Source organism: Rhinolophus sinicus, chromosome 14 (genome assembly GCF_057876585.1).
Source record: "Rhinolophus sinicus isolate RSI-liver-muscle chromosome 14, RSI-T2T, whole genome shotgun sequence".
NCBI lineage: Eukaryota > Metazoa > Chordata > Mammalia > Chiroptera > Rhinolophidae > Rhinolophus > Rhinolophus sinicus.
The window spans coordinates 15622355-15635243 of record NC_142514.1 but is presented as its reverse complement, the minus strand read 5'-3'; the positions used below and the strand labels follow the sequence as shown (position 1 = coordinate 15635243).

The following is a 12889-nucleotide window of genomic DNA, read 5'->3' as shown; positions in this document are numbered from 1 at the left end:
ATTTCTAGAACAACTTATCCATTTTTTAAAAGTTATTACCTGACTACAGAGGGGGCCCCAAATCAATATTAAATAGTAAGTCAAAGTTACCTTCCCCTAAAGCATCAGGGGACCAACAGGTGGGCCTGTTAGACAATATTCTAGTGTAACTGTGGACCCGCTTGTAGTAATCTTTTTGCCTTATTTCCAAATTTAGGATAATTTCTCTTTGTAATCTCCCTCCCCGGCTATTTTATTCTCAGTGTATTGCTGGCTATTTTATTCTCAGTGGCTAGGCCCAGAAGTATTGTTGAGTGAATGAGGTATCACTAAGGCCTACATCACCTGGCTGTTGTGAGGACATCATGAGCTGATGCTTGCAAGCTGCCTGTCAAAGTCTGGCACATAGTAGCTGTTTAAGACACAGGAGCCGTGAATATTGTTATGCGGCAGCTGGGGGATGGGGGCTCATGACTCAGAGGAGGGGGCAGCCATGACTCCTGTTATGGAGGCAACTGTCCTAGCGGGGGGGACTGAGGCTGGATCTTGGGGCCTGGGTGCCATCAAGCCATAATGCTGGGGGAACTTGTGTCTCTTTTTAAGCATCTCTATGGGATACTTGATTCCTCAGGTGCCATAGGTACACTGGTAGCGTGGATGATCAGCTACAAGCCAGCCCTGTTTGGGTTCCTATTCCTTCTGTTGTTGCTTAGCAACTGGCTGGTGAAGCATGAACTCAAGCTCATCCCCTCAGAGCCCCAGCAGGTGAGCAAGAGGGGCCTTAGCTTCAGCTGAGGGTGATGGGATATTAACAGCTAGATTAGGGATTGGGAGACAGGGGAGGTGTCCGGGTAATGGGGCCAGACTGAGGGATCCAGGGTTCTGCTCTCTAGCTGCCTCTTGGGTGATGGAGGACAAAGCACGTTCTTCACAAGGCTTCAGTTGTCTCAGCTGTAAAATCCGGACCATCCCAGCCTCTCCTACTTCATGTTTGACAGTCGACATGCTTTGGCAACAGTAGCAACTACTATGAAAGGGGAAAAAATGAAAATGGATGAACTAAAGATACATGTGTAACATAGACACATCTCTAAAATATAACAATGAAAATAGGAGAGATGTACGTAGAGTATAACATCTTTTATATAAAGTTTTAAAAAATGCAAAACAATACCCTATGTTGTTTGTGAGTACACGTGTTTAGGGAAAGTACATGAAGGCAGGATTTCTCAACTTCTGCATGATTGACATTTTGGGCCGGATAATTCTTTGCGATGGGGGCCGTCCTGTGCACTGTTGGATGTTCAGCAGCATCCTTGGCCTTTACCTACCAGATGCCATTAGCACCCCTTTTGTGACACCCAAAAATGTCTGCAGACATTGCCGAATGTCCGTCCCCCCACCACATAGGGCAAAATAGCCTCCCACTGAGAACCACGGGTCTCAAGAAATGCCTGGAAAAAGTAAATACCAAATTCAGGATTGCAGTAGAGATGAGGTTCAGGGAGGGAGGGGAACATGCTAGGAGAAGGATCCACAATTCCATTTGTGATATTTTATTTCTTAAGCTGGTGTGGAAACATGGGTATTTGTTGTCATACTTACTTTTCTGCAAACCAGCTGTTTGTAGATGAATCCAAACAGAAAACATAAAGTATTATTATCAACTGGGGGAGGGGGCAGATGAGGATTATAAAGGTAAGAGCATGTCGTGAGACACTGAGACTTGGCAGCTAGAGATTTTTACGGAGCTTGACAAAACTCTCCGGCACATTGGGAAAAGTACTAGCTCTAGTGACACAGGTATGTTTGGGGTATGGGTTTTATGTTCTTAGTGAGTACAGCTTAGAGGACCATTTCATTGACTCCTTATGAACCAAAGGAAACTGGATTCTAGGAGTATGGGGGCTCTCCCATAGGCTGAGCAATGCTGAGAAAGGGACCTTCCCTCTCTGGGCCCCAATTCTCTCTCACCCACAAGACGTGTGCAAGGTGCTCTCTTGGCAGGCTGGTTGTGAGAAGTGATGAAGATGACATTTATTATACATCACTCGGCATGGGAAGGGATTATCATTATTAACCAGCCTTTCCTCTTTTCCTGGTGGTGGGAATTTAGGAAGAGGCAGAGAAACAAAAGATCCCCAAAGCCAAACCCTATGGCAACGTCATGAACACAAAAGAAGTCGAGAAACTGCATGCCTGCTTTGCCCTTCAGGACAAGATCCTTGAACGGCTTATGTTCTGTGAAATGAAGCTGAAGGTCCTGGAAAATCAGATGTTCATCGTGTGGAATAAAATGAATTGCTACAAGAGGTCGAGCCGACAGCAGACTTTTGCCGCGGGAAAGCGCCAGCTGAGGAGGCAAGAGTCCATCTTCTCCATCTTCTCTAACTGCACCTCCAACTCCCCCTGACGAGGTCAGAAGGACTGGGGAGGGCTGGCTTCTTCTGATGTTGCCTTTACTCAGTAAAACCCTGTCAGAGACGATCGGATTTTCTTAGTAAATCTCACTGGGAAGGAGGATTGGAGGCTGAAAGGTCCCCTCTGTCGAAGAAATCTACTCACTAGGTTAGCTAGGGAGCACCCTGTGACACAGCCTGACGAGGCTTGAGAACTCAGCCCTTCCTCTCTTTTAGTTGGACCATCTCAGTCGACCCTGGCCCAGGGCACTACACTTGTTCACCTGCAGTCTTACAGCGGCCTCCCCAGTGCTGTCCCAGGCTCCAGGCTGCCCCCCCACCGCCTCCCCACCCCCACCCCCGCCCTGCGCTCAGAGGCCAGGGCAAGCCCTGCCAAGCACAGCACTGAGTGTGTACATTGCCTGTTCTTCAGCCAACCTCTCGCCGTGGTTGACAGAATAAAACCCATAATCCTTACTGTGGGGTTCAGGCTCTCCTTCCATTGATTTGACGCCTTTTCCAGCCTTTTCCCCTCCATTTCTCGCCCTCACATGCTTTATACCCCATGCCAGAGTATCCTAAGCATCAATCATTAGAGTACCTACCACATTTGTGATTTTTGCCATAGCCTTGAACTACCTGAATTTTTAACTCAATATTGTCCCTTGAAATCGACTATTTTTTTCCTTATATAAATGTATCTATAAAGGAAAATAATAATAAAAATAACTTATCTGTAAATTAAAAAACAGTATCATTTGCCTGAAATAGAACTTAACTGTCAAAATAAAGACAATGGAAACAAAACAATGTTATTAAGTTCTAACCAGAGCTGGGTTGCCCTCTGAAGGATCTGAGCCTGTGAACTATGGGTTAAAAAGAGAGATTAACAAGTGCTAGCCTTTGAAAGATGTGCTAGCACCAAGCTGAGACTTTTCTCCATTAGGAGGATTGGAAAGGAAATCAATCCCCACCTCACTGAGACTCAATGCCCTGTTGGTGTCCCACGTAAAGTCTGCTCTCTCCCCACAAGTCTCATGAACTCTCACCAACGCAGATGACTGGCCATCCCCCAGATGCATCCACATCTCTGCTCATGTAGTTTCTTCCTCTGGAATCCTTTATCTTCCCCTTTCTGCTACTAAAATTCTTCACTTCTTCCAAACCTAACACCTCCAGAAAGCTTCCCTCAACCCAGCTATAATGAATCTTTCCTTAGCACGCTCCTAACATTTTATCTGTAGTTCTACAGTGAAACGTGTCACAATCTGCTGACACTTGATTTGTGCACATTTCTATATGCTTTTTCCACCCTCCAACTTGATTATAGACTCTTTGAGGACAATCACAGTATCTGGTTCATCTGTATATCACCCTCCTTGCCTCATAGCATCTAACACAGTGTCTAGTATACACAGTCAGTGCTCAATGAATAACATCTGTAGTTGTTGATCACAGTCTTTTATGTCTTGACATTTTCTCTGCCCTATCATTTTATGACTCTCCTATATCCTATCTTGTTTAAGAGCAGGATCTCTGGAGCCCGACTGCCTGGCTTTACATCCTGTCTCTATTAACTCCAAGCTGTGTGATCTTGGACACCTCTAGGTTGTTCATTCTTGCCGTACCTCAGTTTCCTCAACTGTAAAATGGGGAGAGTAACACTACCGACCTCCTAGATTGATGTGAGGATTAGAGGAATTACTGCCCCCCCTCAGGTCTTTGCTCAAATGATTCCTTCTTAGTGAGGATTCCTGTGACCCCCCCCCCATTTAAAAGTACAACCCTCCTTGTGCCTCAGAGATCTACTTGCCCCTCCAAGTCCACGCTCCATCTTTCTCCCGCCTTTTCTGCCAGGAGGCCAACCTAAGTGGACTGCATCATCAGATTCCTTTGCCCTGTGGCATCCAGTTGAGTTTGGCCAACAGGGATCCCTGGCAGAAGATGAAAGGGAAGGAGGAGACTGAGGTGCTTATTCGCCCAGCTCCCTTCTGTGGGGCTGTCTTGGGATGGTTTAGAGCTGGCTGGGTCCCTTGACAGAGGGTCACTCCTCCTCTCAGAAGGCTCTCTCTACAAGACCTCCTTCCAGGTTCGCTTTGGGCCCAGAGGGAGTAGCATCCCCCCAGGTACCAGCCCAGGGGCACTGCACCAACCTTCTGTGTTTTCTATAGCCTGCCACACTTTTGTAAATAGTCCCTTTTACACAGCTTCACGGGCCATTGCTAATGGTCTTGCTTGTATGGCCAGGCCATTGGACCACCCAGAATGGACCATTAGAAGAACAGCCATAGGGTAACCACTGCTGTGGAAACAGATACAGCAATTCAGCCACAAACTCGATCTGTATGTGACATATGAACAAACCCACAATAAGGCACTGCGTCTTGAAGAGAACATCTGGAATGAAAAGCTGATCAGGACTGTGTGGCCATCACATCCTCTCTGGCGCCCTAGGATCCACGCCTGGACCCACTACAATAGTGAGACAACCATGGAGGGCCTGAGGTGGCCCAAGGAGGATGCATTTGACCTGTGAAGTTACGGTGCTCACCGAGTGTGTATTACTTGCCGGTAATGTTGGCCTGTGGCTCCAGGTGACTCCAGGTATGGTGTCATGACCCGTGGATCTGATCAGTTCACAATCAGCCATTCGTTGCCATGGATTCTGACCACCACGGACCTGATTTAGGGTATGGGATACCTATTCTCTTTCACCAAGCAGGTACCAACTAGATTCTTAAGGCTCTGATGAGCACCTTTGTTGTATGCTGGAATTTCCTGATATACTACAAGCTGACGATGGAATTATCTTCACAGCCCTGCCCCCCAGCTGTGGGCCCTGTCAACATGGAATTCGCTTGCTCTTCCACACCTGTCAGCTGCAGGTGGTGGGTACAACTGAGCCCTGGTATGGCTGGCTCAAGGAGCAATTACATCAGCCGCTCCCTCATCATCCTCTGTGGGTACCTAGGAGGGGAAAAGATGCACCTGACGTGTCAGACAGAGTGGTGATTCCTGGGTTCCTTTGGGGGTAAATGCTCTGGGAAGGGGACTGAGCATTTGGCTTATCCCAGGTGCGTGAAAGACCCCAGCTGATCTAGCAAAAACACATGTATGCAATCGCAGGAAACAGACTAGGGCAGAGGGGTAAATAACCTCTAGCCTCCTCTTCCAGGCTTGGACAGGCAGCTGCCCAGGCCAGGGCCCTTGGACAAACCTATCACAGTACTAAACATACCACAGCCCAAACCCCTGCCACCAACCCAGTTGTGGCAGATCTTGTCAGTGTCTCACTTTTACATGGCAAAGGCATTGCTCCTAGCTGGCCACGGCCACCGGCGGCTGTGCTTTGGGCCTCCACTCATGCTCCCATCCTCTGCATGGATGGCGTTAAGACCCCCTGGCAGAATACTGAGCAGTGCACTTCGTGTCCCCAGAACTGCTTTGTGCTCTGGGTATAGGTCCTTCCTTGCTTTCTCCTTGGACATAATGCCAGCTGCATATGAACCTTTGTGACAACCCAAGTTCTGTGGGCAAGGCAACAATCCCAGCCCCAGCCCCAGCCTCTGGTGCCACAGACAAGACATTCCTGGGTATTACGTACATGGACCTCACCATTTTATGCAGGTTTTCCGCCCACAGATCGGCAGAACCAGGATCTACAACTGCTCAGTTATCCTAAAGGAAATTACAATGCAGACAACCAGGGTTCTCACTGCCAAGGTTATCATGACTCCTTAGCTCAGGTTATGGGGATAACCATATAGCTTTGGACTACTTGCTGTCCAGACGGGGCTACCCACACTGGCCAATATCCCCTGCTGCTTCTGGGGTTACATCTTTGGACAAGAAGCCCAGGCAGCTACTGCAGGCGCAAGCCCAATGGCTCCAGGCTACTCCTCCATCGGAACTTGGGGCTCTTTCCCCCGGCTTGGCAGGGACTCCACGGCCAGACGGTTCAGGCCTCTGCGATGGGCTTTGGACTGCTACTCCATGCCTCCCTGCTACAACGTCTCTCTAGGATTGCTCGCAACCTGTGGAAGTCCCACTATAAGCCCGGTCGATTTCTTGCTCTGTTTTTTATTCTACTCCTATCGATTTCTACTCCTCCTGGGCAGGTTTATGTTTGATGAACCCCAAGGTCAGGGGTTGGATCTTGGAAAGACAATTTTGATTGTATTGGAAGACTCTACAGATTCACTCCAGGTTCTAGCAATGAGATAACAAGTGAGCTCCAGAGGGGGCTCCCTTCCCCAAAGCAGAAATGATTCTATCGTGTTTCCCCGAAAATAAGACCTAACTGGAAAGTAAGCCCTAGCAAAAAAAGAAAATAAGCCCTAGCATGTTTTTTCAGGATGACATCCCCTGAACATAAGCCCTAATGTGTCTTTTGGAGCAAAAAATATAAGACCCAGTTTTATTTTCGGGGAAACACGGTACATGGTTGCCACTTCCCAGGGTCGCCAGGTGGCCTCAGTACAGCAAACAATTCCCCTGGTGCCTGAGCTCAGGCCAGGTTTCCGTTACTTGCAGGACTGACCTTCCACTTGCCTATAAAACAGGAGAATAATGAGACAGTGTGTGTGGTTCCTCTTCCGGAGCACACTCCAGGAGGTTTCCAGCTATGCCCTCACCCCAGCACTTCTCTCCACACGACTGATGAGAAGTCGGATAGGCCCCCCAATGCCTCATTCACTACTGCCCCTCGGCCTCTAACTTTCTGCAGTAACGCCCCATTTGCACCTCCGTGGCAAGACTTTGTGGTACTTGCCTTCACCCAGCACTCACATCTCTTGGACCTCTGGGCTCCTGTCCAGATCCCTTCTCTACTCCATCTCACTCCCCTGGTGAGGGCTTTAAAGATCTACTGTTACATGCCAGTGATTTTCTGACGTACACCTTTGCTACAGACCTCTAAGTTCCAGATTCAAATGGCCAACTGCCTCCTTCCGCACCTTCCCTCAGACATCTCAACATTAACATGAGCTGTCCTGAACTCCGCTCCTCTGCTCCAAAACCCCTCCCGCACGCACGCTTCCCCATTCATAGCAAAAGTTAACTCCCAAGTGCTCAGGTGAAAACTTGGGTGCTGTTCCCGACCCCTCCCTCCTCTCATCCCCAGCTCGAATTCCTCAAATATATCCAGAGTCTGGGACACTCTCACTGCCTCTCCTGCTGCTCCAAGCCACCACCACCTCTCACCTGAATAAGTCCCTGGTCTCCCTGCCCCCACCCTTGCCCTCTAGTCTGCTCTCAACACAGAAGCTGGAGCGCTCCTTTAAAAATGTCAGTCAGGTCGTGCCAGCTCCAAACCCTGCAATGGCGCCCATCTCACTCAGAGTGAGAACCCAAGTCCTTCCTGTGTCCTGTGAGGTTCTCCATGACCTGGCTCCCCTTACCTTTCCAACCTACTAGTCTGCCCCTCACGTAGTCTGTTCCAGCCACTGGCCTCCTTGCTTTTCCTTTAACCCACTAGGCTCTCTGACCTTGAGGCCTCTGTTCCCCTCACCATGGACCTAACTCCTTTACTGCCAGTTAGCTGATTTGCTAAATGTTTCTTTCTCAATGAGGCCATTCTGAGCACCCAATTTAATACTATAATCTGCCCCTCTTACCTGGCTCTACTTATTTTTCTATAGCAGGTGTCATTTTCTAATTTAATACCAGTTAGCTAATTTATCGTGTGGCCCCTGCTAGGATGTAAGCTGGATGAGGCCAGGGATCTTTGTGTTGTTCATTGAGATATCTCAAACACCTACAATAGTGCCCAGCGCTTAGTAGGTGCTCAACAAGTTTGTGTTGCTATGTCTACTCTGCCATTGTGTCTTCCTCCAGACCCAAATGTAAGACCTGGCATATAGCAGACCCTCAAAAAAAATGTCTGTCAAATCACTCAATGGGTAAATGAGCAAATAGATGGATTCATGAATCAATCAGAGCTTTGGGAGAAATGCTACTGTGTTTCCCCGAAAATAAGACTGGGCCTTACATTAATTTGTGCTCCAAAAGACGCATTAGGGCTTATGTTCAGGGGTACCCTGTTTCCCCCAAAATAAGACCTACCCAGACAATCAGCTCTAATGAGTCTTTTGGAGCAAAAATTAATACGTATAAGACCCAGTCTTATATTATATTATATTTTATATTATACCCAGTATCGTATTATATTATGTTATATTATATTACATTATATTACACCCGGTATTATATTATAGTAAAATAAGACCAGGTCTTATATTAATTTTTGCTCCAAAAGACGCATTAGAGCTGATTGTCCGGCTAGATTTTATTTTCGGGGAAACACAGTAGGTTCTATTTCATTACCTTATTTTCCAGATGAGCACATTGAGGTCCAAGAGAAGCCAAGAAACCGACCAAAGTCACACAAATTGGTGGAGCTGGGATCTGATTCAAGGGTCCCCTGGGTGGGGTTTATACTCTGCAGGTAAAGAATGTGATTTTTCCAAAGAGCTGTGGGCAGCCATGGAAGGTTCTTTAAATAAGGGACTAATATGATCTCTTGGCTATAAAGAGGATGAATAACTCCTCTCTCAAGGGGCTGTTGTGGAGATTATTATCTTGGCTCAAAGATGGAAAGTCCTTGTACAAATGTCTGCAGGAAGAGAAGCACTCAAGGAACAGATGAGTTTTCAGGGGAGGAGGCATAGGCTGGGCCCAATTTTACACATGGGCATCTACTGCCACCATGCGGCCACTTTGCTGTATGACATACTATGGATTCGGGTTAGTTGTTAGGTTGGTACAAAAATAACTGCGGTTTAAAAGGTTAAAAATTGCAAAAACCGCCATTACTTTTGCACCAACCTAGTAACTTCAGGAGGGGCGGAGCTGGTCTAGGCTGTGAGAAATGGCTGCAATGGGTCTGGGGTAAGGGGCACGGGTGGAGCTCCCGGAGAGGAGATGGTGTCCTGGGGGTGAGGGTCTTTGTCAGCAGAGGTGTGGGACCGGGAGTGGATTAACTGATTCACACATTCAGTCCTGGTTTGGCGACACAAACCAGAATGAGACATGGACCTTGCCCTAGCGGACCTCATAGACTGACGGGGAGACACTAATGGGAATCAGCGAAGACTCCTGGGTCCATATCCCAGTCCTGTGACTTCCTGGGACCTCAATTCTAAGAGCAACGGGTTTCTCTGTATGTCAAATGGGGACAAAATAGAACCTGCCCCGGGGGGAATTGCTATGAAGACCAAAGGAGGTAACATAGAAAGCATCCGGCACCTCAGTCAAGCACATTGTCAGCACTCAATCTGCGACCCAGACAGAGGCAGGCTGCCCAGCCTGCTCTGAGCCACAGGAAAGATTAACCAAGCAGCCAGGTGCATTGGAAAAGACCTGGATCCCAACTCCCTTGCTGTCACTAAACTTGCTATGTGACCTTGGCAAGTCACCTCCCCTCTCAGAGCCTGTTTCAGCAGCCACACAATGTGGATTTGGGATAAAATCCCTCAGCTCTCTTCTCGCTCTAATTGATCAATCCCACTTTCTGGTCCAGCCCAGATCTTTGGCTCCGGGGGATACAGAGGAAGATCCAGAAGGCTTGCCTTCACGCATTCCCATATCCAACCCTGAGCATCACCAACATGGAGATAATAACTCAAGCCTTGTCCAGTACGGGCGGCCGGGAGGCAACTGTGAGGCTCTCCTGAGATAATGATGTGGGAGCTGGAGCGACCACGAAGCTCAGAGGAGCCTTCTGCTCCTCACAGTGTGTCCCCGAACCAGCACTGACGTCCTGGGAGCTTGTGAGGAATGCAGACCCTCTCAGGTCCCACCTGACCCACTGACAGAACCTGCAGTTTAACTCAATCCCCTGGCTATTCCTACACACGTTTAAAAGGAGTTGGAGATACACTGGTCAGGGGCAGTGGTTCTCAATCTTGACCACACACTGGAATCACTGAATCTTCAAGAATCGTGATGCCCAGGCTGCACCCCTGGAGACCTCTGGGAGTGGGACCCAGACACCCGTCGTCTTTTAAAAAATAATCTCCCCAGGATTATAGTAGGATTTCTGGTTGTGGGGCCCAGATACCACTGGTTTGTCCAGGTAGTTTCAATGGGCAGCCATATCTGGTGCCAAGAAGGCAAATGTATTTTATCTTGTGTGCCAACTAAAATCAAAGGATAGTGACGTTCTAGAATGTTCACTGAGAAAGATCTGATGTCTGCCCTACTAGGTGCCAGGTCCTAGGCTACCTGCTTTACAAGCACAGTGTAATTTAATTCTCACACTAACGGAGGTATCATTATCCCCATTTTACAGATGAAGAAACAAAGAGGGCATGACACCTACCCAACACTACACAGGCAGTGACAGAACTGCGATTTGAACTGAGTTATCTGAATATTCGACACCTAGGCTGACCCCACTCATCTTCAAACTGTGTTCCTTGGAGCCTCAGGTTCCTCGCAGGTAGCCCAGGAGTTGGTGTGCGGGATTGATGAAGCTGGGGGGCCAGTGGGTAGGCTGTTTTCCTGGCAACAACCGTCATCTTTTTTACTGTGGGCTCGGCAGAGACTCATTTTAGAGAGAACATTCCTTTGCTCACCAACTCGGGTCACGTGCTGCTGCCCAGTCTCCCTGGCAGATGTGCCCCCTCCCCGCTGCTCATACTTGGGGACCTCAGAAACTAATCCCCATGGCCGAGGGCATGGAGGGATTAGTGCTGGGCAAATCAGGCACCACATCTGCCAGCCCCTGGGGAGTCCTGGTGAAGACAGCCCTCAGAGCTCAGGAAGCCATTCCTGTCCCCTGGGGCACAGCAGACTCCGGGAGGCACTGGCCAGTCATGGTGGGGCCTGACCTGCCCTGTTCTTCCTGAGTCTTCCAGAAGAGGGTGAGTTGGGGCTAAATGCCCCGGGGCGGGAGGGGGGTCTGACAGGGTTGTTTCTGAGGCTAGAAGTGGGAGGAGGAGCTGGAAGTAGAGGCCATGGCAGGGAGGGTGACAGAGGGATTTGGGACATTCGGTGCTAAAGTCAAGACAGACCCAGGCAGACCCAGCCAGCTGGTTTTCTGAGCTCATTATCCCTGTTTTTGACGGGGAGCTTTATAGAGGGGAGAGGGGGTTGCTTTGTCTCCTCCCATCCTCACCCCCCGCCTGTCTTCTGGCATTTCTGTCCCCTTCCTCTTTTCCAGCCTCACAAGACCTCTCTTCGCCTTCGCTCCTCTGACTGAATTTCCCACTCCCAGGGTCTCCTGCCCTGTGGACCAAAATCCCCAAGGAGTTGGGATCTTCCACACCTTGGAGAGAATGAAGACTCAGGTGAGGCATAGCCCACGAAGGCTTGCTTCAAATATTAGCCTAGATCACCCCACATCCCCTTCACTGTCACCACTAACAGTTATAGAGTGTGCACCATAGGCCAGGAATAGTTTCAAGTATTTTATGTGTTTAACTCACTGAATTCTCAAAACAAATGAGAAACTGCTCCTCTTCCTTTTCATATCTCCAGGCTTCTGACTGGGGTGCCATTCCCAACCCATCCCCAACACCCCATTCAATGAAGTCTTCCTCCCAGTTGCACCCCAAGGCTGAACTCACAGGTACCCCGAAGTCCCCGGAGCCCTCTGCACATGCTCTGTTCACGGCTGTCTCCCAGAGGAATTATTACAGCAACGCTAGCTACTAACTAGGGAACAGCTTTCTAGGGACTTTGCACGCCTGTCTCACTTAACATCACTTAAATTCTATGAGGTCATTCCCATTATGCAGACGAGGAAACCGAGACTCAGAGAGGTGCAGTCATTAGTCCAAAGCCAGTAAGGGCAGAGCCGGAGTCAGGCCATGCTTCATGTGGGCCCAGAGCCCTGTGTCTGACCTCCACCATCCTGCTGGCTCCCTGGGGGAAAGGTGCTGCACCTCTGGGTGTAGCCCTGTGCCCAGCACACAGCTGGCTCTTGGGGACTGTTTCTGAATGTATCAAGAGCCAGGAGGGCTGTCCCAGAGCGGACAGTGAGGAGGAGAAAGGAGTGAAGGTCTGTGGGCTGAAGACCCCCCAGAGGAGGAGTTGTGTTATGGGTGGGGTTTGGGAGAGCCTGGCTCTTCCTGAGCCCTACCCCTGCCAGCATTTTCCAGCTGGAAAGGGAGCGGGAGAGAGTCCTAGTGCCTATTCCTAGTCTCAATGTGAGCAGCTGGTGTGCAGCTTAGAGGTGAAACACTGACCCCACCTTTGGGTCTATGGGAATAAGTCCTGAGACTGGAGACAGACATGAGATGGGGCTGGGCCCCAGAGGAGGGCTATAAATTGAGGGTGCAGAGACCTTAGCCACATGCAGAGGGTGCGGTGGTGCATAGCACAGAGCTAGACCCCCGGCCCCATCATTCGCTGCCCATGACCTTGGCGAGTCATTTCATATCTCTGAATTGCATTCTTCACCTGAAAATGAGACGACAACATCCTGGTCCTACCATAGATGCCTGTTAAGGGATATCAGACAGCTCTCCCACGAGGGTGCCCTCACTGGCCCTGCCCCAGGGGTCCTG

The 12889-nt window shown here is 49.2% G+C and overlaps 1 protein-coding gene across 1 annotated transcript; it reads left to right on the top strand.

Annotated features, from left to right (window-relative positions):
* The first annotated feature begins 552 nt into the window (after positions 1-552).
* TEX46 (testis expressed 46) lies at positions 553-2650 on the top strand. Its single transcript, XM_088789761.1, has 2 exons — positions 553-744; positions 2096-2650. Exons 1-2 carry the CDS (start codon positions 553-555, stop codon positions 2390-2392), a joined length of 489 nt encoding a protein of 162 aa, XP_088645887.1. The 3' UTR covers positions 2393-2650.
* Positions 2651-12889: the final 10239 nt, after the last annotated feature.

What these genes read in the sequence shown, in the direction of transcription:
- TEX46 (XM_088789761.1), top strand. Translation starts at nt 553, where the DNA reads ATGCTGGGGGAACTTGTGTCTCTTTTTAAGCATCTCTATGGGATACTT. An exon ending in TCCCCTCAGAGCCCCAGCAG is followed by an intron (nt 745 to 2,095) that starts GTGAGCAAGAGG and finishes GTGGGAATTTAG; the next exon opens with GAAGAGGCAGAGAAACAAAA.